Source organism: Ammospiza nelsoni, chromosome 5 (genome assembly GCF_027579445.1).
Source record: "Ammospiza nelsoni isolate bAmmNel1 chromosome 5, bAmmNel1.pri, whole genome shotgun sequence".
Classification (NCBI taxonomy): domain Eukaryota; kingdom Metazoa; phylum Chordata; class Aves; order Passeriformes; family Passerellidae; genus Ammospiza; species Ammospiza nelsoni.
In genome coordinates this window covers 20239151-20265619 of record NC_080637.1, presented here as the reverse complement: position 1 = coordinate 20265619, position 26469 = coordinate 20239151, and the positions used below count along the sequence as shown (strand labels likewise).

Below are 26469 nucleotides of genomic sequence, written 5' to 3'. Positions count from 1 at the left end.
GGGAATGCAACAGGGGCACCTATTTTGATTGGTGATTGGTTCATGTTTTATGTTTATAATTAAGGGCCAATCACCAGTGCAAGCCAGGGGACTGAGTCCTTGGCCACAGCTTTGTTGTGGATTCTTTTCTATCTCTTCCTAGCTAGCCTAGCTGCTCTGCAAAACCTCTCTCCTTATTCTTTCTAGTATAACTATAATGTATTATATCTTATATTAATAAATTCAGCCTTCTGATTCAAGAAACAAGATTCACCGTCTCTCTCACCAGCCAGCGCCCACTCAGGCGCAGTAATAGGGTATAAGAAAGAATTTTTTATATGATGAGAGTAGTGAGTCACTGAAAGAAGTTGCCCAGAAAAGCTGTATCTGCCCCATTATTGGAACTGTTCAAGCCAGGTTGGATGGGACTTGAAGCAACCTGATCTAGGGAAAGGTGTCCCTGTGCATGGCAGGGGTGTGGGACTAGGTGAGCATTGAAGGTCCTTTCCATTCTGAACCATTCCATGATTCTATAAGTAGTACTGTTTGGCTCTTGTTGATACCCAGTCTGAACAGTGTGATTTATTTTTAAAGGTGGATTGATGAGAATCAATAGTCAGAGCAACTTGGGGCTCAGATTCATGCTTCTTTCCTGTCTGGCAGCACAGAGCATTTCAGAACTGACAAATGTGCAAGACCTTCATGAAATGGGTCAAAAATCCAGTTAAAAGATAAGCCACGGTTTCAATTTAAAATTATTTCTGAACAAAAATGCCTTGGTCCAGAAGTGTCTGTGCTGTACAGTAAATACTCTATTTGCTGCACAACAGGAGAAGAAAGCTTTATGTCTCCCTACCCATCACAATTTCCTCTATCCAGCCTGAGTTCAGTTCAAGTACAGTCCCAATGAAATTAAATTCTGATAACCCAGTCATCCTCTGCTGACATTTCTATTGTTTCACTATAAGCAGGCTCAGGCAATAACCATTCTCCTGTTTAGTGAAATAGAAATGAACTTCTGCTAAATTTTAATATCCAGCTATGCAGTACATCTGGAGCACTGACAGCTTGGCTGGTCTCTGAGCAGGTGGAGCAGTAACATGGCTAAAGGCCAGTCCTGCTTTTTCATTTGTTGTTAACTTTATCTGATTTGCTTGTTGCTATGGCAGTGAGAAGCAGTCTCAAAGGAAGGAGTTAAGCTTTTCCAATGTGTATGGCCCAGATTTGCTGATCCCATACAAGTGCTGATTCTTTTTTCAGAACACCTCTTCTTTAGACTCAAGGCACCAGGACAAGAGCTTGTGGCTGGTTCTGGCACCTCCAGCATTTGTCTGAACAATTTTGTCAGGTTTAGGCTGTGCAGGTTAGAATGACTTTTCAGAAAGCTCAAATAAATCTAAGATGGTGAAATTAGACGTAGAACTTTGCAAAAGTGTAATACATTTCTGAGGTGCTGAAGGTAGTTTAGAAACTGGCTTGGAAAAAATTACTTCTTGTAAACCAGGATGTCTATTTTCCTAAATGAGATTAATAACCAAAAAGAGGAAGAAGGGAGGATAAATTAGAGCCTGACCTGAGAACAAACATGAACACTCACCATACTGGAAGTTTGAATGTGAAATGAACAGCATAGTTACATTTAACAAGTGCACTCTTCCACCTCAATCTACCCCCAAATGTGACAGTTTCCTCTTACGTGCATCCATCCTCTGCTTTGCTTTGTGATGTTTGAAGCAATTGCACTGAAAGCTCTCACCAGATCAGTGCCTCAAGGCTTTTGTGGAGGGTTTCAGCTCACTCCTTGATTTTTCACCCTGAGTTGTTGCTTCAATTTTACATTCCTTTTACACTGTAGCTGGGGGCTTTGGGTGGGGTTTTTTGTGGGGAAAATTACATGCTTGTTGCCATTATGATTGATACTGATAAACCACACATCCACAGAAGTCTGGATCTGCTTCGAGAGGTTCTTATTTTATTCTTAAGTCTTGCAGTACATCTTCTTTGTGTGTCAGTCCACATGGGGGACAGGAGAGCTCCTGGATAGCTGAGAGTTTTAGTGAAGTTGGCCCTTATTCATGTGGCTATTGTTAGTCTTAACTCTCTGTCCTCTGAGCCATGCATTTAAATACATGTCCCACCATCCAGTACTCATGATTTTGCTCAAGAGCTGACAGTAAACACTGGATGCATGATAGTGCAGACTTTCCAGTCATGCATGCTCCCATTTCTTCATCAAACCTGTCAGAAGAGCTCTGTGGTGTTTTCAGAAAATCATGTGGTATCTGCCTCATGATAAAAAGATGCTGCTTTCAGTCCAAAGAAGAAGTTGTTTAACATACCAGCCCTTTGCTGAAGTGTCCCATCCACAGCAGCCAACACACAGTGCACATTGCCAGGCAAATGCTCTGCCTGGGCACCTGGAGTGCCTGGAAGCATTTGATCAGCTTACATGCTGTAAAGTTTGGACAAAGCAGCCCCAGAAAGGCAGGACTCAGCTCCTCATCTCTCTGCTGTTGCAGGAACTCATTTGTGTTATGGTTGCTGTGATGAGGGGGTCAGGTCAGCCACTGCGGTGAGCACCCGACTGCCAAGAATGCACAGTGGAAATTCTCCGCTTGAATATCCTGTGAGTGGGTGACTTGTCTGAAAAAACAAGAAACAGGCTCCCTTGAGTCTGAGAAAGGAGGGAAGTTGAGGGGGAAAGAACAGATCTAATGGCTTGAGTTCCCCACTCAGAGGTTTAATTTAGCTCCTGTGGTTACCTTTATAGTCCATGAAATGACATTTTGACCTCCAAGAAGCTAGCTGGTGTATATAGCACTTCACAGGCTATGCCTTTTATTTTTGTGTGCATAACGTGCAAGAGTTGGCAGAATAATTTGGCTTTCAGTGTGAGGCAGCTAATTTTGGTTGAAAATTACTTTTTCAAGAGCCAGAACTTACTGCAGCTGGAACCAGGATGAGGAGAGGGAAGGACTTGTGAAGGAAAGATGGCTGTGATAAGGGCACAGCAACAACATGGCCTGTACATTCATGAAAATCTTATCCACATCTATGTGCACTGTCATGAGGTCTTGGAAACAGCATCCCTGTTCTCTGCTTGTGTGGAAGCACAGGAGCCTATTCCTACTTGTGAAGAAGTGCACTTGCATCAAAGGCAGACCCCCAAATGGAGGTCAGTGCCTGCAGGAGCCAACAGAAGGGAGCTTAGGTGGCTTTGCCATTTGCTGCCCATCGTGTCCGTTTGAACACCTCCATCTGTTGCTGGCTTCCCCTTGTGCTGCAGCTGGCATCTCTCAGCATCACGGGGCCACACTCTGACACCATCCTCTCTTCCCTTCCCAGTTGTGTCTCTGCTTGTGATCTGGCACAGTTGTGCTTTTTCCAGCATCCCCCTCTGAAGCATAGATTTCATGCCAAGGTTTCTGTGCGTCTCTGTTAGGTTCCTCTCCTCTGGTGCTGTCCAACTGTTCTTGAATTTTGGGCCCCTCTTGTGATCCACTAGTAGCTTCCTTGGTGGTTTTTTGTTTCTCTCTTTGATTTTCTACCTTAGTGAAGGATAAAGGGCAACCAGTTTTATCTCAGTGGTGCAGTTCACGGGCTAGAAGCTGCTTACCACAGATGGATACCATAGTAGACAGTATCCCTTATTTACAGAGTCATGTCCAGGAATTCTTCTGGGAAAGGAAACTTTGTATAGATGATGTTGTGCTTGATGACAGACAAATGGAAAAGCAGAGAAATAGATAAAGAAGACATGCAGAACTTTGGTGATGCTCCATGGGTGTGCACTCCTCTTGTTCTTGGATGGTTTGTAAGGGACCAGAAGTGAGTTGGCTGGACATGACAGTGCAAACCAGGAAAGCTGCAGAGCAAACAAAAGAAGTGAAGAAGAACGTGAATCTGTTTGGAAAATCCAATCTCAGATGCAAGATGGGTGAGCAAAAAAAGAGGCTGGGGGAATGGTTCTCTTTTACACCTCTATATTTCTAATTGCAAAGAAAATTGTGAAAAACCAGGAAACAAAAAAAAAAAAAAAAAAGGAAAGAAAAAAGGAATAAACCCATTGCTAGCTAGGTAAAAGATGGGCTTTGATTTGACACCAGCAGACCACAGAGATCTAAAATGCTAGGAACTCTCTTAGAGAATTTTCAGACTACAAACAGTATTTTTTTACTAAAATAGAAGTTTAAAAAATCTGAAGAAATAAGATATTACCTTCCTAACTCTGCAAAAAGACTAATTGCTACTCATAAAATATTAAAGATTTGAAAGTTCATTGTAGATTAATAAACAGGATAAAAAATGTAAGAGCTAAATGTGAATGCTCAGAGCATCTGCAGTAGCTGTGTAAGAGCAGCAGCCATGTACACTGCTAATAAGCAAGTTCATGTCTAAATGTGATTATAAGTGGAACAGACATGGAGATAATTTACCCTCTAGCATACAGAAAGCATGAAACTACAATGAAAAATACACAGCATTTCTATGAACAGATTTTTAAGAAAGGGGCAAAAGATAAAAACAAAGCAAGCAAAGAAGAGATTTCTGGCTGTGACGAAAAATACAGGACACTGGAAAATGGCCTGAACGTGAAGTCACAGATATACTTGGACCAGCTGGAGCCTTTTTGTCAATATTTTTCTTTGGTTTTTTTTCCAGTACTTCTGTGCTGATGAAGCAAGAATAATACAGTGGCACACAAGAATCTAAATGCCACATTTGCATTGGTATTACAAGGAGGAAATATGAATTTGCTACTAAACATGCTGTCATTATTTGAACATTAGGTACCAAAAGCAATGTACAAGTGTTGTTGCACTGCTTGGAGCAGATAACCACTGCTTTTAGGTAAACCATAGCAGCAGGATGGGTACTAACCACAGGTGTAAAAGCACAAGAGATAACCTATTTATAGCACTTTTATCCTTCCAATAAGGAAAATAGCCTTGTGGTTATCAAAGCATTGGGAAAACTACTTATCAGTTCAGTAATACTTACACAGCAGTCTGATACAAGATGGAAAAGTTGGGTTGCAGGTGGACTTTGAGATCTTGAACTCAACATTATTACATCTAGGTATGGCTTAAGGAAGATTTATGTGTAAAGTACTCAAATTTCTCTTTGCAAGCAGGCTGCATTCTGATTGGACCTACAAGCAAGAAATCCTCTTTAGATCAAATAATTTTTTTGGGATAAATCGTGCAGTAGGGAGCAAGTTATACCTGGTGATCGAAGATCACTCCAAACTGTACTATTGTATTGAATTTTATTCTGGACAGCATAGCTGTGGATTTGCACAGGTTTTATCAAAACTGCAAATCCACTTTCTGCAAACACGGGGCATGATCGTGAGAACGAAAGGCACTGGGGAGTGCTGGTGGCACTAAGTCCCTCTGCTGGGAAATGGCTTTCCAGACTCTTCAAAAACCAGGCCACTGAACAGCTGACAGACATTGGAACAGGCTTTTTCAAGCTAAACTATCAAAAAGCCCTCATAACAAGGTAGCCTGTTATTGCAGAAAATATTTATGCTCAAGCATTAAACTACCTGGAAGACATGAACAGTATTTTCCTGGTGACAAAAGAAGTATAGACCTGAAAAAACATTCCTCCATTTCAAGCAAAATAATAGAAAAAACTGAAATATGTTTGAATTATTTTCTACACTTAAAGGAATTATAAAACAAAGGTTAAATCATCATTTGCAGGGTTGTTTAAATTTTACTGTGTCCATGAGAAATGAAGTATTGCCAAGTCCTCACAAAGGCTGATGTTTTCCAGAATTATTACAGGACTGCTACAAATTCCATACAGGACACATTATCAAATGTTCTGTTTAACATCATAATTGCACTGAGCACTGCAGTATGATGTTACAGTGATGTTATAGGAAGTGTGAGTTCCCCTGGGTGCCTTCTGACAGAGCCAACAAAGATCTCGAGGTGCAGAGGGCTGAAAAAGAAAGGGAGGTATTTATCATGACAGCAGGTGTACTTCTGATTCAGAGACTGAAATGACAAAAGGGCAGAAAGAAGGAGAGAAGAAATCCTTGAGGGGATTTGGAAAAAAAATAGCATCACTGATACTGCAGCACTTGGGGTTGGAGGCTTATCAGTCCCATTTGTAACAGTTGAACATTCAGGTTGAGTTCAGTTTAAAGGGCTCTTGGTAAAAGCAGCATTTTTATTATCCCTCAAAGAAGGCTTGCACAGACAGATTTACTGTCTGCCCCTTGTCTTCCTCTGCAAGGAGAAGGAATCTCCTGTAGGACTTTGGTAGCAACATAGAGCTGTGGGTCAGTTGCAGCTTTGCCAGGCTGCATAAGATAAGACTTTGTAAGATGAGATTAGATCTGGCACCTTGCAAGGGCCCATATGTGTCTGACTGACTGCTGAACCATGGGAAGGGGCTGCCTTCTCCTTAAGTAGCACAGTTCTTGTTGAAGTCTTGGATCACCACTGATGGCACTTCTTCAAATTAACTTGGCATTCAGTAAAGTATCATTCTCCTCCTGATCCTATCTACCTAATTGCATTTTTGAAAAATGCTTTCTGGTTGAGCATTTGCATGACCCTACTTTTTCCTTTATTGGTACTCCTAAGAAGACTGCCAGGTGGGCTGATGGAGCTTTGTTCTTTGAGCCATCCATTAACATTTTAGAGGAGCAATAAAACTTATTCATAGCACATTGGTTTTGCAATAAAATTATTATTAAAATTGTTAAAATTCTTGATAATTTATTTCAGCTGCTTATTTTTTCTGGCAGGTCCTTAGGAGGAAGGGAAAGGAGGGGAAATATGAAACAGAAAATAGCAAGTTAAAATTAATCAATTAATATTCTCTCCAAGTTTATAGTAACAAAGTGTTAGCAGTCATGCTGAAGAATTTCTCTGCACACAAAGCATCGTTCAGCTTCTCCTTATTAGATCATCTTTATGAAGCGTCCACATTATTTAGTCTCTTGAGAGCTCCTGGTATTTGCAGAATTACTTTAAATGTGTTAAATATGAATATTTTGAATTAAGTGCTTTTAAAATTGTCCTTTGAGGGACAGCTGCAAGATCAGCAATTAAAGACAAAATAAGGGTTAGCCATAACCATTCCACTTCCTCTTTGGCTGCTCTCTGCGTTAGTTCCCACAGTGGTTCTTGGCCCCAGTTTTCCATTCAGCCTGAAGTGCAACTGAGATGTGTGTGCACAACGGATGCATGAGGGGTGGGTGGTGAGTTCTCCTGTCTGGTGTAGCTGAGTTTTCAGTTCCAAGAGGTGGAGTTGACGCCTTTCTAAGAAAAAAGGGAAAAAAAACCCAGTTTCTGTGGAAAACAGAACAGATACTTCTTTTTTTTCCCCCTTAGAGCTGTGTTTTTCAGAGCTAACTTTGCTGGCTGGTTACCTCTACATCCCTATTCCTAGGGAGATAAATGCAGGCAGCCACTAACAGGTCCTTCAAAGACAGTGACGCTGAGTGGTTTGACTTCAGGTTTGTGGCTCAGTTTGCATTTACTGATTGTTGGCAACAGGGACAGCTGAGCCCTGCCTAAGGGACCCATCAGATAACCCAACAGAGCTGTAACTCCCACTTTTGCTAAGAGAAAGGAATATGGCTGTCCACTGAAGTTCCTAGCAAGCTTCCTTTCATTTGTTATGCTGAGGTAACAGAGAATAGTGTGTGTGATGATTCAGAAACCCTTTTCTTCTTTCTTTGTTTCCTTTGTCTATGTTTAAAGGCTTGCTTTTAGTGGTTTCTTGTTAATTTTCTTTTTAAGCTTGTCCTTGGAGCCTAACCTTCCTCCTCTTACCTGGAGGTAGTATTTAGGGAAAAGGCTACAAATTTTAAAGAGATTTTTTTCAGAGGTCCATAGAGAAAGAATTTGCCTATACTGCTTTTTTAGTGGTTCTTGAAGAAAACATTAATCTGAAAGCTATCCTAAGCATGCTTAGGATATTATTATGCAGATAATAATTCCTGTAGAAAACACAGAAGTCCAGCATGGTTAACAATTTATAGCAATTAGGATTTAATTTGAACTTAATAAAAGGTATACTTTTCTGTCCATGTGGTAAGGCTATGCTTAAAGTATTTGACCCGTTTTTATAAACTATGTTTTTATTAACTGTGTATTTCATATACAGTTCTAATTGTAATCTTTTTAGCAACAAAATTCTGTTATAAAGAAGCACAAATGAGTTTTTTCCTATAAAGTGCATATCTAGACTTATTCTAATTTAAACTTCAAATTTTTTTTTAAAACTGACCCCCTAAAACTTCTTATTTACCCTGGTGCATCTTGTTTCAATCTCGCTTCAATCAGCAAGCAATTAAATCCAAATATGAGGATGCACACACAGGGTTATATAGACCTAAATGAGCTTTTAAAATGCTTTAAAATTACTTTGAATGACTTCCCTATATAAAATCTTGTAACCTGAGTGATGTATTAAATTAAAGCTAAATCAAAGGGTAGTGCATAAGAGCAGTCATATGCTCACTCTTGAGGAGTGAAGGGTTTACAAACAGATTTCTCTCGGGGAAGAAAAGCAATTGACACCCAATTAGTTAAAGCATATTCCTAAAGCTCAATGACTCGAGAGCAAATTACGGTTGTCATTGTGGATTTGTGAAGTGTGCTGAACCATGATGCATTCCTTCAGAGGGAACTTGCTTAGACATGAAAGTATAAAAAAAGCAGAGCACGTAAGAGTTTTCCGTGCTGCTATAATATCTGAGCTTCAATAAAACAAATTTGTAAAGTAACCATGAAGTCAGTTAGATGTAGTTTTATGGATTCCTGCTGCTTGTTAAAAACCTGTTGATGACTCACCGAGCTTTGAACTGAAATGCAATATATCAGTCCCTTCCTCCCTGCGATTGGTGTGCCCTTGGCTTTGTAGCTGTAAGCTGTCACAGAGATGGTCTGTGCCTGAGCAAAGCTACGTGAGAGAAGGGGTTTGCTGCATGACTAGGAAGAGGTGGGCGTGTTGCTCTCTGTCTCTGAGAAGGGCTCTTCCTCCTTCAAGTGGAAGATCAGTGCTGTGTGATAGTGAACAAGGAAACCCTCATCAGCAAGGGCCGTTTTCAAACTCCGTTCCTCTTTCTTTATATGCATGTCCTTCCTATGAAATAGCCCCAGTCCTGGACTTTATTATCAGTCAACTATTTTTGCAAGATTATGCAAGAGGAGAACAGCTGTCATTTACAAATATACATGAGTCTGGGAAATAAGCTTATTACTTTTTTCGACTCATTTAAGAAAAGCCTGTTTTAGCATGGTGAAGCAGTACATCTGAAAAGGCATCACCTATTCACAGCCTCCCTAAAGGTCTTGATTTAGTATGCTTCAACAAACACAGGATCAGGTTCCCTCACAGCAATGCCCCAGCTTAATGCCACACACCTAGACCTGACATCCTGTATCTGTGTGCAACCCCAGGGCAGCTGCCTGCCCAGGACATGGTGCTGCCAGCCCAGGACACAGTGGTGCCTGTCCAGGACATGGTGCTGCCTGCCCAGGGCACAGTGCTGCCTATCCATGGCACGGTGCTGCCTGCCCAGGGCACAGTGCTGCCTGCCCAGGGCACAGTGCTGCCTGCCCAGGGCACAGTGATGCCTGCCCAGGGCACAGTGATGCCTGCCCAGGGCACAGTGGTACCAGCCCAGGGCACGGTGCTGCCTGCCCAGGGCACAGTGCTGCCCACCCAGGGCACAGTGGTACCAGCCCAGGGCACAGTGCTGCCCGCCCAGGGCACAGTGCTGCCTGCAGACACAGCAGCTGTGGCCCCTGGGCACGAGGGCTGTGGCACGTCTGCAGGAGTGGTGAGCCATGGGGTCAGCAGGCAGTGGCACCCAGAGCCAGCTGGAGGCCACATCACGCGGCCTGCTCAGCTTCCATCATTCTCTTGATTCAGCAGCTTCAGTGTGGTCCTGAATAAGGATGCTTTTCTCAACTGGAAGCAGAAACTACTTAGTGACAAAGTAATTAAATCATGCTGCTCATGAAAAGCCCTTACTGTTAATTTACGGTATTTGTTGGAGCTCCCAGAATACAGTCATTGACTAAATTGAGAACAAAAGGAGGGAACTTGTTGAGGAATTTAAATATAAAACAAATTTTATAACAATTTGAAGTGTGTCTGCCTGATTTAATTGGTTTTAAGGAACCCACTCCAAGGTTCTAGGTACATTAAGAGAATTTGAGCATTTTCTGATTTTCTTTCTTTGCAAGTTTATTGCCTAAGAATAGGCATACAGTTTTACCACAGTTATTGAGAGCCTTATGAGATAAAGGGAACAAACAGGAAGCTCTCACATACTTAATGGCTGCTAACTCTACATTTTGTGATAGGGAATTGAAACTTGTATAAATTCTCATAAAATACAATAAAGAAAAAAAGTGCATTCACATTATCTCTTATTATTTCAACATGAATAGTAAAAGATTTTGTTTTATTTTAGAAGATTTGTCTGTCATTGCTCCAGTTTTAGTATTTTTCAGGTAGTGATATTAAACTTATATTACCTATTAAGCTAAATAATACTGGTATAAAAAATTTTACTGGTATAAATTTTATTTTAATTTTCTCACTTCGTTTGACCATCTTCTCTTTGCAGGAACCTCATCCTTCTCAAATAAGACCTGAAAGTGGTCCACAAGCAGGTGGAACCAGACTTACCATCTCTGGTATAAATCTGGCTACTGGTTCCAAGAAGGATGTTCAAGTTACAGTCGGTAGCCAGCCTTGCAATGTGTACGTAAGCCAAGTAACTATATAGAGCTGTGTCCTAAAAAAGCACCAACCTTTTCTGCCCTTTATAAATTAAACAAGTCCTTTGTCTATATCTTTGTGACTCCTCCCATGCAATGGAGATCTGCATGTAACACTCAGAAAGAAACTCACTCAGAGGCTTCAGGGGAAGGAGCAGCTATAAAAATACCTTAAGTGGGAGAATTTAGATGTCCAAAAATTTCTCCAATTTTGGCTTTCTCTGCTAGACTGGCTGCTTCAAACCCACCCATGCTTTCACTCAGCATGTCCTCAGTGGTTTTGTATAAAATACTAATTGTTTAGTCTCCCCCATGGTTTGTTCTGCTCCCTTCTTTTTCCTTTTATTAATTGTTGCCCTTGTCTTTTCCCAGAAAAAAGGAAGGACACTAAGTGTGCTGACATTGCATTGTTCCTGTGTTTGTACACTGTTTGTTACATCCTATATCTCTTTTGTTAAAAAGCTTATGTGCTCTAATGGAAGTGTTATCTCCTCTCATAACTACTGTACCCAGCAAAAATAGAGCCCTGGTATTTTTGTTCTGGAGTATACAGTAAAAGAATACAAAACTCCATAGTCTTAGTAACAGAAGATGTTTCCTCTTCTTTTTCTTCTTCAATCTAGTACTGAATTTGGAGACGACATTGTCTGCATTACAGGACGTAACAACAAGGTTGAACCTGTTCCAGTCACAATGAACTATGGGAGCACAAGAATCACTGTCCCACAGCTGTTTACATACAGTGAGAATCCCACTGTCACCAAATTCCTGCCAGTCAACAGCTTCAGCAGGTAATGAAATGTTTGTCATAACTTTCTTCACAATCGGCTTAAAATATGTGTAATAGGTAATAAAAATATTAAATATAGAATTGTTTGGAATACACTCCTATACTGTATCAATGCACACATTCAGGAACATAGGGCTTGTGGTCTTAACTGCAATTGATGTTTGAAAGTATTCAGTTTACTTCCTAATTTTTATCCCTTTTCAAAGGTCAATGTAAAAAATGTAACATCATAACTTAACAAACAGAACATTAAAAACAAATTTGGCTGTGACTTCTCTTGGAGATATTAGTACCTGTCTTCTTGAATATTGAGTAATCACTTGTGTAAAATAGGATTTGGTTGTAATGTTTCCTTTTCATTTTTGGTTGGGTGACTTTGGGACCTGGAATTTTTCTTTGGTAGATCAATAGTGATTTACCCCATGGAATTCAAATTACTTTTTTTCTTCTATATCAACTAAAGCCTATTTTTATGTATTGCTTTGAGGTTTACTATCCCTCTAAATCCATGTCACTTCAATGACTTTAATTCCCACTGGCAAATTCTTCTTCTTATGTGAATGTATTATTTTTTTTAAAATGTGCTGCAAATAAAAGGGAATAGAAAAGCCAGGTCCCTACAGACCTGTGGAAAATATACTCTCAGCTTTGTCTCTATGTGCATATTGTAGGCAGAGTGATTTTAATAGTAACATTGGAGAAGTAAAGCACACAAAGATTGGCATCAATGTACAGCCAAAAATCCTGGCAAAGCAATTTGTACTTTTTTCAGTCCTGCTGTTTTAAATAGAGTTTTAAGTTGACATTGATCTTTTAAATGCTTTCGTCATCAATAGGTTTAACAGAAGTCCTTTTTGTAGGACATCTAATTGTCATATAGGCATCACACATAGGGGTTTTTTTTCAGTGGAAGCAGTTGTAGTGCAGTATGAAGCAGTGTATAGCTGTGGTAGTCTGCAATGACTTGACTTCTTTTTTAATTCTGCTTTGCAGTGGAGGGAGAAATATTACAGTAACTGGAACTGGTTTTGAGCTCATCCAGTCTTTCTCATTGGTGATATATGCAGAGCGTCCAGAAGCAAGGATGAATCAAAAAAAGGTAATTTTCTTTCTTTTCCCCCAAAGGCATAACACTGCATGAACAGCATATAATCTGTTCAAAAACTGCATATAAACTTTCCCACTGGACTCCACTGGGCTTGGACTGAAATATGGTTTGAACATATTTCTGAGTCTGTTCAGGGTGTTCCTGTGGAAAGTCTCGACTTTCCTACCATCTTGCCTTACATTCATTTGTACTTAGCAATATTCTGCTTTAAAATTCATTTCATTCAATATAGATAAGGATAAAAGATGTATTTCAGAGTTTGGAAGTGTTTGTTTTTTCTTTATCTTTCTCCTTCTTCTCCCCATGCAGCCATTAGCAATTTGCCTGAAGCAGGATCAAAGTCTAGACAATGCAGAACACTCAGCTTTGCACAGTGTCTTTTTTTTCCTGACATCTCAATGAGCCAAGTCTTCTTTTCTTTTTTTTTTTTTTCTTCATGCATATTCCACCTGCAACAGGCCACAAAAACTTGTGGAAAATAGCATTAAAAAAAACTCCTTCTTGCATCTTCTGTTAAGAGGAACTGACATTGCCAATAGTATCGATTTCCCCCTCTTCTAGTGAAGATCACAATTTATTTGATTTAGACCTAAAAGTGATCTTCCAGTAAGAACATTATAAGACTCTTGCTAAGGCTGGCTCTTCAGTGTAAGACTGTCTTGTGATCCATAAAGAGTTTGTAATGAGCATGTTTTGTATTATATGCATGACTCAACTTTTAGAGTATGCCAAAGCCAGCTGAATTTGGATACATTAAAACCTTATCCCTAAAGATTTTTAGGAGGAAAATTGAGTACATTTTTAGGCCATAAACTTCAAAAGATAATTATCTTGATAATCTTGACTCCCAGGACAACCTAAAAGTCTATTTAACATTCTTGACAGTGTTTATCTACATTTCTTACACCTCCTCTTATGTATACTCAACCTGTTAGCTTGAGTGAGCATTACCTATAGCACACATTCCTTTTTAAGACTTTGCAGACTACTCAGCTTTTCTATTGTTTTGGTTTGCTTTTACTTACATGACAATATCAGAAATGTTGGGGAGAAGCTATCTAGTTGCATTGAGTCATGAAGTGATAAACAGAGGTGGTGATAGAATAAATATTGAGGGTTCCTATTAGTGTTGTTACCTGTGGTCGATGTTACTGAATGACTGAATGTGTCAGGGTAAAAACATTTGTTGAATTGGGGATGGAGGATGGTGAACTGAGTTGTTACCTTGAGTAGTTAAGTGATAGCTGTTGAATTTTATTCCAAAATTTCACCTAATGATTGTATTGAAATTTAATGAGGTATTATATGGTGTAAGCAGAAAATAATCAACCCAAGGTACTCAAAGGTACAGAAGATGATCAGGATTAAGGGTGACATATTAACTTCCTAATCTGAGAGGAATTTGATGGTATCAGTCCAGTGGTAAAGAGCCATACAAATTGGAGGCAATGGAAACTGACCCATAGCCCAAGCTTCTTCTGCAGGCAACTGCTGGAATATAGTGAATTGATGATTTATTGCCATCAAATTTATTTCTCTTTTTTTTTTTTTTTAATACTTGTACTGTGGTATTTTTGCTGTTTGGAGAGGATATAAATTCAGCAGGTTTATTTCTATGGTCTAAAGTTATCAACAGTTAGGTACAGAAAGGAATCATACTCTAAAATGTGCATGTTCTTCTTCTTGTCTTGTTTCTTACAGTTTTATGGAAAGGTTGTTACAAGACTTAATGAAACCACGGTGGTTTTTTCTTCCCCACCAATACTGGAAGACCCAGAAAACTATAATATTACCACTGTTATTCTAATGGATCATTATAAATTGGTTGTAAAAAATGAGAGCCACTCCTTTGCCTATGTTGCAGACCCAACTTTTGAAAACTTCACAGATGGCATCAAAAAACAAGTCAACAAACTTATTAATGCAAAGGTAACTTGTCAAAAATTGGTGCTTGCTCATTTTGTCCTTGAAGCATGTATGGAATTTTTCTTTCTTTTTTTCTCAAAGCCTTAATAGACATTTGGTGCCATACCCCAAATTCTTGGTAGAGTCCCTTACCTCTGCTAGACGATGGACATTGGCAGCTCCCCTTTTCTCCCCACACCCTTTCTCAGAAAGAGTTCCTATCTTTTTTAGCTGTTCTGTGGGTTTGCCAAGGATGCCTCCTCCTGCTGAGTCTGACATTTGCATTTGGAAATGCCCTCCCCAACAGACCTCCCAGGAACTGGAAGGGGCATCTCATCTCACACCAGGAAGGAAGGGAGAGGAATCACATAATTCCCAATCACTCTGCTGTTCTGTAGGCTGCAATGCAAATCATATCTGCTGCTGAAAGGGATCCAAATGGAAAGTTGCAATTCAGGATTTCTTGTCCCCCAAGACTTTGTGATGATAACTCAGCCTTTTATTTTCTGTCTAGGGCAGTAACCTGAACAAAGCCATGACAATTGATGAGGCCCAAGCTTTTGTGGGTGATGAGCCTTGCAATATAAAAACTCTGACTGAAACAGACTTATATTGTGAGCCACCAGAAGTACAGCCTCAGCCAAAGAAACGGCAGAAGAGAGATACCATCAATAACCTTCCCGAATTCATTGTACGTTACCTTTTCTGTGGAATTTAGTTTCATGTACCAATAACACTGTCACAGCGCCTCTTGACTGAAGTAATTTGTTCTCCAAAGATGTTGTAGTACTGTGAAGAAACTCTTTGCAGTTCTTTCTTCCTCCAGCTTCTGCCTACTTCATAAAAGATGTCACATGAAAAGAGCGGTCTCAAGGCTGCCAAATACCTTTATTATATAGAAATGTAGAACTCTAGCCAGACAGACTTGGGATTTTTCTTCCTCAGCTGAGCAAAATTGAATTACTTAATGGAATAAAGTGCTAGTGACCCAAAGTCAGTTTAAAATATTCCAAAGTAATTCCTTTGTTTGGAAGTTTGAGCTAGAAATTCACTTGTGAAAATTACTAAGAATTTACAGTGCAACTGAGAAGTGGACCACCTTACATTTGCACTTGTTGAGATAAATGTCTGTTTTTATCCAATTAGGTAAAATTTGGACTCCGGGAATGGATCCTTGGAAGGGTGGAATATGATAACCGTGTGACTGATATCCCACTGAATCTAATTTTGCCACTGGTACTTATTCCTATGATAGTAATCATCGGCATTTCTATCATCTGCTACAGGTAAGTTCTTCTAATTAGGTGCTTTTGTTTTCCTAAAGCTTTCAAGGTACTACCTGATTGTTTTCAGCTCAGTCTACAGAAACTATCTTCATCTTTTTTATGAGATGCAGAGTTTAGAAAAGGAATTACAGCTGGAAATATGTATGAGCACCAATTTATTCCTCTCACGCATGCCAAATTCCTTGGTGTCAGTCAGCCCAGTCCCTCCTTTATATATAAACACAATTGGTCCCAGGCTTCCCAAGTAAACAACTGCAGACTGAGTTGCACACATACCCTTTTGAAATGGCAGCTAAAATGGCACTTGTGGAGGAGATAACTTAAGGATAACTTATTCTGTATAAATACCCATCAACATTTGTGCTGCCTCAGTCAGCACTGTAGGTTTGAGCTGAATGGTTTTACCACGGAGTTGGTTTTGTTTTTCCAGCTAAATTACCCACACACAAACTTCATTATTAATGTCAGAATTCATGCTTCATAAAGGGCCAGAATATATGTCTGTATTTCACTACTTAATCAAATTTTAAGGTTAGTAATGAGGGCCTCATACTGTCCCTCAGGAAGGGGTGGATTTCACTCTTATGGTACATATCAGTACAGCTGAAGCATGTGCTGTACAGTTCTTGTGAGCCTCCATCAAACCTTCTGAGTTTGAAACCAGACGCTGTCCTGGGTGGCTTAGAGCCAGTACAGGACACGTTGCAAGCAATCCTTGCTCAAACTGACTTCCTGTACTTGATATATGATTGAAAGCATTTGTAGCTACTTCTTACTGGATTTTAAATTACTGGCCCAAGTGTGCTTTGAAGCAACCAGCCCATGATAGTGCCAAGTCGCTTACATGGAATGAAGATTTTGGCCACTGTTGCTGTTTTGCTCCTCCATTCTCTTTCAGCTGTATTTAAAAAAATCAAAGCCATGAAAACTTCTTCCATTCCTTGGGCTTCCCTCTTTAGGCTGTTGCAAATTATTTACTTTTGCATTTTATAACTTTTTTTCATTCTTACCTCTGTTCCATAAAGACGCAAGAGCCAACAAGCAGAACGAGAGTATGAAAAAATTAAATCCCAACTTGAAGGCCTGGAGGAGAGTGTCAGAGACCGGTGCAAGAAGGAGTTCACAGGTATTACAGATATTTTCACTGCCGTGGGTCCTCTTCAGCAATCAAGACATGCTGGAGGAAGGGTGCTAGCTCACTAAAACTGTCTTCTGGGAAGAAATAATCAATACATCTTAGTAGTCTTCATTACTGGCATTGACATAGAGCAGGTATTTTGCTATTATGTATGAGAGAAGTAGATAAAATAAAATAGGTAGCTGAGGTTATTAAAATAAATTGATTATTTTAGTCTAAAGGAAGAACAGTTAGAAATTGGGAGTAGAAACTAGCTGAGATTGGGCTTACTTATAGTTATTAATATGATTGGCCATTAACACAAAGATAAGAATGTTTTATAGTGACTAACAGTGCACTTAATATTTAGCAAAATGACTGTGTGTGCAATGTATGCACATTGAAAACTGTTTTCAGGCTGCAAAATTTATTTGCAGCCATCAGCATACAAAGGGATAATTTGGTAAGCTCACAGGAAAAAAATAGCATTTTACCCTGTTCACCATGGGAAAATCTTAAGCTTGATTAGAGGAGTTAGCTAATTGTTCTGTGTAAATGCAGAGGCATCATCCCAAGGAAGGCAGCAGGATGTGTGAAGGCTCAGCATTTTACATGTTGGACTACTCATCACAAAGCTTAAATTAGGCATCTGAGTGCAAACTTTGCAAATATTGGCCTAAATGATTACCATGAAATGTCACTTCATTATCTGAATTATACTTGCTGTTGGGTCATGTTGAAATAATCTCTATTAAAAAAATAGACAGTGGCTAAAAAGCAAGATTGAATAAAACGGCAATTTCAGGTTAGAGTTTGACATTAATTTAAGAAGTTCTGAGTATCTCAAAGATTTCGGCCATGCTGGAAGCCTCCCTCAGTCTTGTTTTTTCTGGTATTTCTGGGACAGGATGTTCTTTACTTGTACAATCTTGCTTTCTCTGGAAAACCAACTGCTTCCAGGTTCTGGACACAAACTAGAAGCAAATGTTTGACTCAATCTCAAATAGGCTTCATTTCAAACTGTGAAACTTCATTTCAAATCCTCTCACAGTTCAGAAACATTTTGAACTGTGAGAGGATCTATTAAGGTTCTCCCTCCCTCTCTTCCCTCTCCCTGGGCACTTCATACCCATTTCTGAAAGGAGAAGGTACCTTTCTCTTTCTGGGGCATGAGTAGAGAGTTACACATTCCTACTACCTGTTGGGTGGAAAGTTTCTTCTCTGCTCCACGAAGCACAAGCATTGGGGGAGTAGAATGCACATCCAAGGAGTTATCCAGTTCCTAAACTACATCCACCTTGACTTCCAGTTAAATGAAACACTGAAGTCAAAGCACATTTTGGTTCCATACTGTGAAACCGTAATGTCAACAGCACAAAGTGCAAACTCTTTAAAATACACGAGAACAAAGATAGCCAAGGAAGGGGACAGCAGGAAGGAAGTTCTAATACCACACAGAGGGAAACAAGAAGATTCTTTGTCCCTCATCTTTGATGAATGCTGTAAAATAAAGAGGCAAATGAATGAGTAAGAGCAATAAAACTCCTGAGACAATAGGTCGCTATATTAATTAACATGGTGTTCCAATCAATCAGCAATATTGGGTAATTGGAAAGCCTTCAGCTAGAGTAGCTGCTCCAAAGGATGATTCTCTAATTTTTGTCCCTTTTAAAAACTTCAGGCTTTTGAGTCCCACAGAAATATATCCATCCATTTCAGTGAACCATTTAACCTTCTTCCTTTCTGCCATCCCCTTCCTTTTTAATAAATTAGCTTGCTTTACACTTTAAACTTCTCTTTCCTGGATTGCGGTGTTTTTAAAATAACTAACTGGACTCAGAGGGTATAGAATATGGATTGGGAAAAAAGAAAACTAAAACTAAAACAAGACAAAAAATACTGCAATGTCTTTTTCTTGTTCTGTACTATAAACCTACATTCATCTATATGAGCTCACTCAGATGCCATAAAGGCCTTTTTATAGATAGGCAACAACAAGGACACCATCAGTGCTAAAGGCAGTTATCCTCATGTCACCATAGGATTAACTGTGGTTATAGTTAATAGGATGATTGTTAAAAATAGCAAGAGAAAATGTGAGATGAAATAAGTTTTTGCTGCTGAGTTGCTTTTTCACTATTACAAGGCACTCAAAGACCTTGTATTGTATTAAAAACCTGCAGAATTTTTAAACTGAACCATTGAACTACATTGCATGTTGCAGATCTAATGATAGAGATGGAGGATCAGACAAATGATATCAACGAAGCTGGAATTCCAGTACTAGACTACAAAACGTACACAGACAGAGTCTTCTTCTTGCCCTCCAAAGATGGAGAGAAGGATGTGATGATCACAGGAAAGCTGGATATTCCTGAGGCCAGGCGCCAGACCGTGGAGCAGGCTTTGTACCAGTTCTCCAACCTCCTCAACAGCAAATCATTTCTCATCAATGTGAGTACTGAACTAGATGCACCTTGTCTCTTAGCTAGGCACACCTGTGTGTATGTGTGCAAGACAGCAGGTTTGCAAGCACAACTGAACAAAAATTAATAAAAATAAGTGATTTTCATATGGTTCTGATTTCACAGTAACCACTGCAGATATGTGGCATCACAGCCAGGGCTTCATGTTGTATCTCACACTTCTGTGCCAGATCATGTAATATGGAGTTAGTCAACTAACTAGTTAGCCCCCATTGCAGGGGCTGTAAACAGCAGGTATTTCCCAATCTAGCATAAAAACTGGTGTTACAAGTTTGGCTTAGCCTTTTAAGAAATGTGATCAGAGAGTGCTGATTCCATCCTGGCTCCTCACAGCAGTCACTTGTGGACAGCCATCTACCAGAATCTCTGCCCCAATGAAGGTAGAGGCTCCTCAAGTGGCCTGTTCAACAAGACTGATGAGTGCTCACAGCTGCTCTGAAGAGACTTATAATTGCTCACTCTCAAAAACTGAAGCTCATTGTCAGACACCTAAATATAGATTTAGGCTTCTAGCTTTTTCTCTTTTTTTTTTTTTAATGAGAATCTAGTGCTCAGCGAGTTAATGGTAGAATTAGAGTTCATGGCAGATGAGAGCACATTTACAGGTGTACTTACATTAGTGTCTTTGTAATTTGATGTGAAAGGACTGGGAATTTGGGGGAGAGGGGAGTTGATTTTCTTTTTTAAAATTGTCACAGAAGACTATTTTACATTTAATTAAAACATACTTTTAGATAAGCTTTTAGAGAAGTATTTAGATAAGCTTTTAGAGAAGTATTCCTTAGGTCAGTCCAGTACATTGTATATCTAAAATCAAAAATTAGGCAACGTTTTCATTTAAGTTTTTTCAAACTTCTGAAAACTTTTTGATTCAGCGCTTAGGAGATCTAATATTAAAATAATATTGCTTGTCAGTGCAGACAAGTGTTGAGGTTCTTCAGAAACCTGTAATCTGACTTTATTTTACCTTTGTTTTCTTTTTCAGTTTATTCACACACTGGAAAACCAAAGGGAGTTCTCTGCTCGAGCTAAAGTGTATTTTGCATCTTTACTGACTGTTGCTTTACATGGAAAACTAGAATACTACACTGACATCATGAGGACGCTGTTCTTAGAACTGATGGAGCAGTATGTTGTGGCCAAAAACCCAAAGCTGATGCTAAGAAGGTTTGAATGATTGTCATATTTTCTGTATGTCTCTGGCTTTCTGTAAATGTGTTTCTGTTGCGGTGTGACTGTGGTGAAATGCCGACTATCTGTAAAATCAGAAATAATTTGGCATAATAGCAGAAATAATAAAGCACATTAGCAAGACAAGCCCACCAGGAGCAGCTGTGGAAGGCACCAGCAGGATGCTGGACAGGATTGCTTATACAAATACTGCAGTGTAGAAACACCTACCTTACTTTGAAATACCACACTGAACATTTAATTTACTTTTTAGTCTAACTTTATTCCAAATGATTTAGCATTTATACCACACATCACCTCCATAATGAGCACACATAATCAGCTGCATTGTGCCTTCAATGAGGGCTTGCTCTAGTGTTTTAACCCAGCTGTTACTCCCAATAAATTTCAATAGATCTTGCTCTGTGTATGTTGTAGATTTGTAATCTGTCGGTTGTTTCCCAGTAACTGCACAACTGGGTTAAGTTTTTAGCTCTTACAGTGCAGACCCAATTTAAGATTTTGAATAAAGAATGTGTGCTTTTCAGCAGTGAGATGAAGGCACCTACTCAGGACTGATGAGCAATACAAAGCACTTATCCTAAAGCAAGTATACACTTTCAAGACTCTATAGGGAAATCATTGCATTAGGAGACTGAATGCAGTTAAGCATGTAAAAATATTATATTTCAAGCAAGCAGTGTTTGTTTTTTTTTTTTTAAACTTTGTCATTAAGTACCCTTGCTATATTCAGGGTTGGTTATTTTTTTTCAGATCTGAAACGGTTGTTGAGAGAATGTTGTCTAACTGGATGTCTATTTGTTTATATCAGTACCTCAAGGTAAGAGTTGAAGTCTGTTGCCTGTGTTTTGGTTTTTTTTAATCAGTAATAATTAACAAAGCTGCACTTGAGTATGTCTATTGATTTTGTTTTATTTCCTTTTCTTCACATAGGACAATGCTGGGGAGCCTCTTTATAAATTGTTCAAGGCTATCAAACACCAGGTAGAAAAAGGCCCAGTGGATGCTGTGCTGAAGAAAGCAAAGTATACACTGAATGACACAGGCTTATTGGGAGATGATGTAGAGTACACACAGTTGGTAAGCAAAGCATGATTAATAGATTATAAAATCATTTTTTATTTTAAAATTTATTCCTATAGTGTTAAGTCTGTACTCGGTTTTCTAGACTACTGTGAACTGCATAGAAACTCTGGTCATGGACAGGATTGTCAGTAGTTTGACCAAAACAAGTCTCCAAGCAGGAAAACAAAATTATAAAGTATCTTCTAAAGTAAAATTCAAATGCTGCCAGTGCAGAATCCATTTCATTAAATTCTTTTCATAATTTTCAGTCCGTGTGAAAAGTGGTCAGGATGTTTGGCTCCTCCCCTTTTCCCATCTAAATTCATTGGCAATTGATTTTTGCAGAATTCTTGCACTGCCTGAACTTCAGGTTTTCTCCCTTGTGATTGCTGCTGATCAGCATATTGAACAGCATTTTAGAGATCATTTTGTTAGTATACCAGATTGTGCTCCTCTTCAGTCCTGTGAGATGGCTCCACAATCTCCAGAACACTTTATGAAATTCTTTCTACATTTTTTTTTTCTGTGTGAGTCAAGATCTCCTGAATGTGGGCAGCCCAACTGGCATTGAAAGTTGTTTATTTCCTCTCAGGGAAATAATTCCCTACAGTGCCTCTACAGCCAGCTCTGGAGACCTGTATTAGTTGCTTCAAGTGGGAAGAAATGGATATTCCTGGCCAGGCAACTCCCCTCTGAACTCAACCTTCCCCTCTATCTGACCACCAGTGCCATGGTCTAGTTCTTTTCTATTGTGAATTCTGCTTTAACTTGATTCTGTTCACTGTCAGAAATTTCAACCACTTTTCAAACATACTCCAGAACACAGATTCACTGTCCTTTTGGAAAAACTCAAGCAGCCCACTTCCTAGCTCTTCAGGGAGTGTAAAATCTAGTTTTACTCTTTCTGACAGTCTTGCTGGTTTTCTTCAGGGTACAGTGTAGTGAACATCAAAGATGCACAGGCTGTCCTTCAAAGACCAATTCATGATTTTTTTCCCTTTCTAACTTGTTTTTTATTGACATGTTAGGAGTCATTTGTAGTTGTCTTCAGCTGAGAAAGATGCAGTGACATATATGCATCATGGAAAAGAAATTTAATAAAAAGTTTTATTATGTCCTTGGTTGGGGGGAAAAAAATCACCATTTTATGTATTCTGAAAGGATGCTGATGGGAGGGCTGATGGGAGAAGAGTTCAGTAGGACTTGCACTCATGGAGTCACCAGACTGTGACTTAGAGTAGCTGGATGGAGAATGTGCTGGGCAAGAAGTTTTAAGTTCAACTGATATTTTGGTGATTAGTTTAGGTACCATCTTTGTAAGTGCTGCCCATAGAAAACACACTGACTGGCAATGCTGGCTATAATTTCTGTTGTGCATGGAAAACAAAATTTATTTGCACTGTACATCATGTAAGTCTTAATGGCAATAATTCTTTATTTGGTCTGTTTCTTTTCATTTAAAAGAAGAACCTGCAATTAAGCTGTATGATTCAGTGTGAAGCAGAAAATTCATGAATGCAATCAGACGTGGGCACAACACACTTATTAGCTAGATATTAAACATTAGAACATTGTACTGTAGCAGTATTTGGTCCAGACTTACAGATTTCCCATCAAATAAATATTTTATGTATGTGCATGAGTGGAAGTTGATGAGATGTATGTATATGTGTATATACATATGATAAAAGATTATGGAGGGGTACTATTGCCATTCGTTTTTGGGACCTTTGGCATGATGATGATGTGGTAACTCTGAACAGTTAGGGAGCACTTGTGCACCAGTGTAGGTTAAAGCATGAGTTAATTCCTTCACTTCTGCCTGAAAGTGAGACAAGGTGGGTGAGTACAGCATGGAGCAGTTGTCTGCTCTATAATTGTTCTTATTTAAAAGATGAATCTGTTTTGCATCACTGGTTACACTGACATGCTGCATACTGAACCAGCAGCAAAATCATGTCTAATTACCATAAAGCTAATAGGAAAAGGAAGGTGAAATCTCATGATTAGTTTGAGCATTCTGTCAAGGGACAGTGCAATCATGTTTAATTTGACTGCCGTATGGCATAGCTTTTCCTCACTTTTTCAAAATACAAGCCATGCAAGTTTATTTCTGAGTGTGATGTGATAAATTCAGGCATTGTGGTTGGCAGGACTGAATGTGTCTGAGAGCTGCAGTGTTCACATGTGCCTGGCCTCCTAAGTTACCTGACTGGCAAAAGATCCACAAGGGCTCTAAGCTGTAATACTGATTCAGCTAGTGAAAGAAAGAGGCTTTTTATAGTATCTATTTGGGTTTTTAAAATTTTTTTTTTTCTGTCTGGGGAGGTATTCTGGCCATGGTTTTCTTATTTGTTATTGTCTATATTGAAACTGACACTTACATAGCAAAGCTTCTTTCAAAAAAAATCTCTCTAGATTTAGCAAATTACAGGCTTTCAAGAAATTCTCTTTAACATGAACAAAATCATGACAATACTATCAGAAAGCAGTAATATTTAAAATGCTGGAACTAGCATAAGCTACTTAGACATATTCCCTGCAGATATTAGAGTTATTAGACAACAGTAGGCAGTAAATGGGGTATTCAAACACACAAGATGATAGAAATTGCATTTATATGTACATACATATGTGTGTGTGTGTGTGTGTGTGTGTGTGTGTGTGTGTTTAATGAACAGCTGGTAACAGGAAGTGAAGTTTGGAGAGCTGAACTAACTGCTCATCACTTGAGCCATGTTAATTACCATATGTACAGAAGGAGTCTGCTCATCTTTAAAACCACTGCCATGAAGAAAGCATAAAGGAAGGCAAAAGCACATAATACTTGAGGAGTTCAACAAAGTACAGTTCAAATTATTATTGGGAACTCATGAAATTTGGGCACTGCAATACTTGGCAGTGCCCAAATACTTAGGATTATCAGGTTAAATGTGAAGCATGTAACAAGTCAGTGGTCCAACTGCTTTGTTCTCGTGTGTTTCTCTTTGATAACTCCCAAGACTTAATAATATTAGCATATTAGACATGACTAAATCTACTCTGTATCTTTTCTGTCTTGCCTTAGTGGGAGAAATTAACTGGAATTTATGATAGCTGGTTGGCTGCATAACAGCAAAAGATCCTTCAAATAATCTATACTCCCATTGCAAATACGTGTTGCTGTGCAATAATCATTGCATGGTGAATTTCAGATACTGTTTGCATTGAAATCACCCAGAGGAACAGATTCAGAGGTAGTTCAGCACTGATTTGCCTTAATAACCTTGTACATTCTTTTCTTCACAGACAGTTAATGTATATGTGCAGGAGGGAGGAAATGATTCCATACCTGTGAAAGTGCTCAACTGTGACACCATATCACAAGTGAAGGAAAAGATAATAGACCAAGTCTATCGAAACCTGCCGTGTTCTCAGTGGCCAAAAGCTGACAGCGTAGTTCTTGGTATGTAGTTACTTGTGATACTGTATTGAACAGCTGAGATCTGTTGTGTGACTTTGTATTTTCTGAAAAAAATGTCTGTAAGAGGATTTTACTGCTTGGTTATGGTTTGGTTTGTTGTTTTTGGTTGTTTGTTTTTTTTTTTTTTTTAAGCTGAATTCTTGTCCAGCTGAATGCAAAAATGCAGCATATTACAGCAATCTGAATATGCTTTAAAAATTAATGTTTTCTTATGAGTTAGGGTTTTTTGACTCTTAAAGTTTTGGTATACTGTCATCAGCATTGCAAGAGCCTGTTAATGATTATTGGCACAAATGAATTCATGTCTGACAGAGTCAGTATCTCAGGTACTAATTAATGTGATAATGACAGCATAGATAATTAACTGATGGAGAAGTAATGATGCAATTTCAGAAACTGGTACTGATTTTTAGTTGCCTTAATGATGGTTATTCAAAAGAATTACAGCTTACAGGAACTGCACTTTTAGGAGATGATGTACCACTTAGTCTCTGAAATCATCCTCCTTGAAGGCTTTCAAAATAACTGTTCTCTTCTTGACAAAAAAAAAAGGAAATGGTGTTCCGTAAAATGCCTAATAGACTCAGAATTAAAGCTCCAATTTATATTTTTTTCAATATTTTCATTACTGCATTAATCTGAAAGTAGAAGATGAAATTCTTGCACTTCAGAAAATTCTAGTAAATCCCCTAAAAATGTCTTTTCTATTCCATGAAATCCTACTCTGTTTTGGACTGATAGCAGATCTTACTATATATATTTATTGAATTCTATGAGAAGGAATTTCAGTTTTTATGGATGATAGTCAGAAGTTATATACATGGTTAGGAATAGTTCATGCAAACTTCTGTGATAAAGGCCAAATGATTAAGCAATAAAAACACACGTTGGAGTATGTGCTACATTACTTCTGATGTCCCACAATGTGTCAGTGGGTCTGTAAAACTTCCTTGGAGTAGGTTTTGTTTTGTTTTGTTTTGTTTTGGGGGGTTTTTTTTGTATTGTATTTTTTTAATTGTTTTTTTCTCACTTGAATTGCCCCTTAGAATGGCGTCCAGGTTCTACTGCACAGATCCTCTCAGACTTGGATTTAACATCCCAAAGAGATGGCAGATGGAAACGTATCAACACACTAATGCATTACAATGTAAGGTCTTTTGAAAATATTGTTTACACCTGTTACCTGTTTTCTTGTAATAAATAAAATTTTTATTTGTTTATAGAGAAATTTCAGTGGTACATAGAGGTTGCCCAGAGAAGTTGATAAAGAGTCAAAACAAAAACACAGGTCTGGGTCTAGTCAGTAAAAGGTT

At 38.8% G+C, this 26469-nt stretch overlaps 1 protein-coding gene across 5 annotated transcripts in view; it reads left to right on the top strand.

Moving 5' to 3' along the window:
* Positions 1 to 26469, top strand: part of PLXNB2 (plexin B2) — a 251608-nt gene that overhangs the window by 209201 nt on the left and 15938 nt on the right. For all 5 annotated transcript variants that reach the window (XM_059471795.1, XM_059471796.1, XM_059471794.1 and 2 more), the window contains 13 exons: positions 10592 to 10728; positions 11369 to 11536; positions 12529 to 12634; positions 14345 to 14572; positions 15063 to 15239; positions 15695 to 15834; positions 16860 to 16960; positions 19176 to 19405; positions 20423 to 20604; positions 21382 to 21448; positions 21562 to 21708; positions 24982 to 25138; positions 26203 to 26303. In XM_059471795.1, coding sequence (XP_059327778.1) covers positions 10592 to 10728; positions 11369 to 11536; positions 12529 to 12634; positions 14345 to 14572; positions 15063 to 15239; positions 15695 to 15834; positions 16860 to 16960; positions 19176 to 19405; positions 20423 to 20604; positions 21382 to 21448; positions 21562 to 21708; positions 24982 to 25138; positions 26203 to 26303 — 1941 coding nt within the window. The remainder of the gene's footprint in view (positions 1 to 10591; positions 10729 to 11368; positions 11537 to 12528; positions 12635 to 14344; positions 14573 to 15062; positions 15240 to 15694; positions 15835 to 16859; positions 16961 to 19175; positions 19406 to 20422; positions 20605 to 21381; positions 21449 to 21561; positions 21709 to 24981; positions 25139 to 26202; positions 26304 to 26469) is intronic.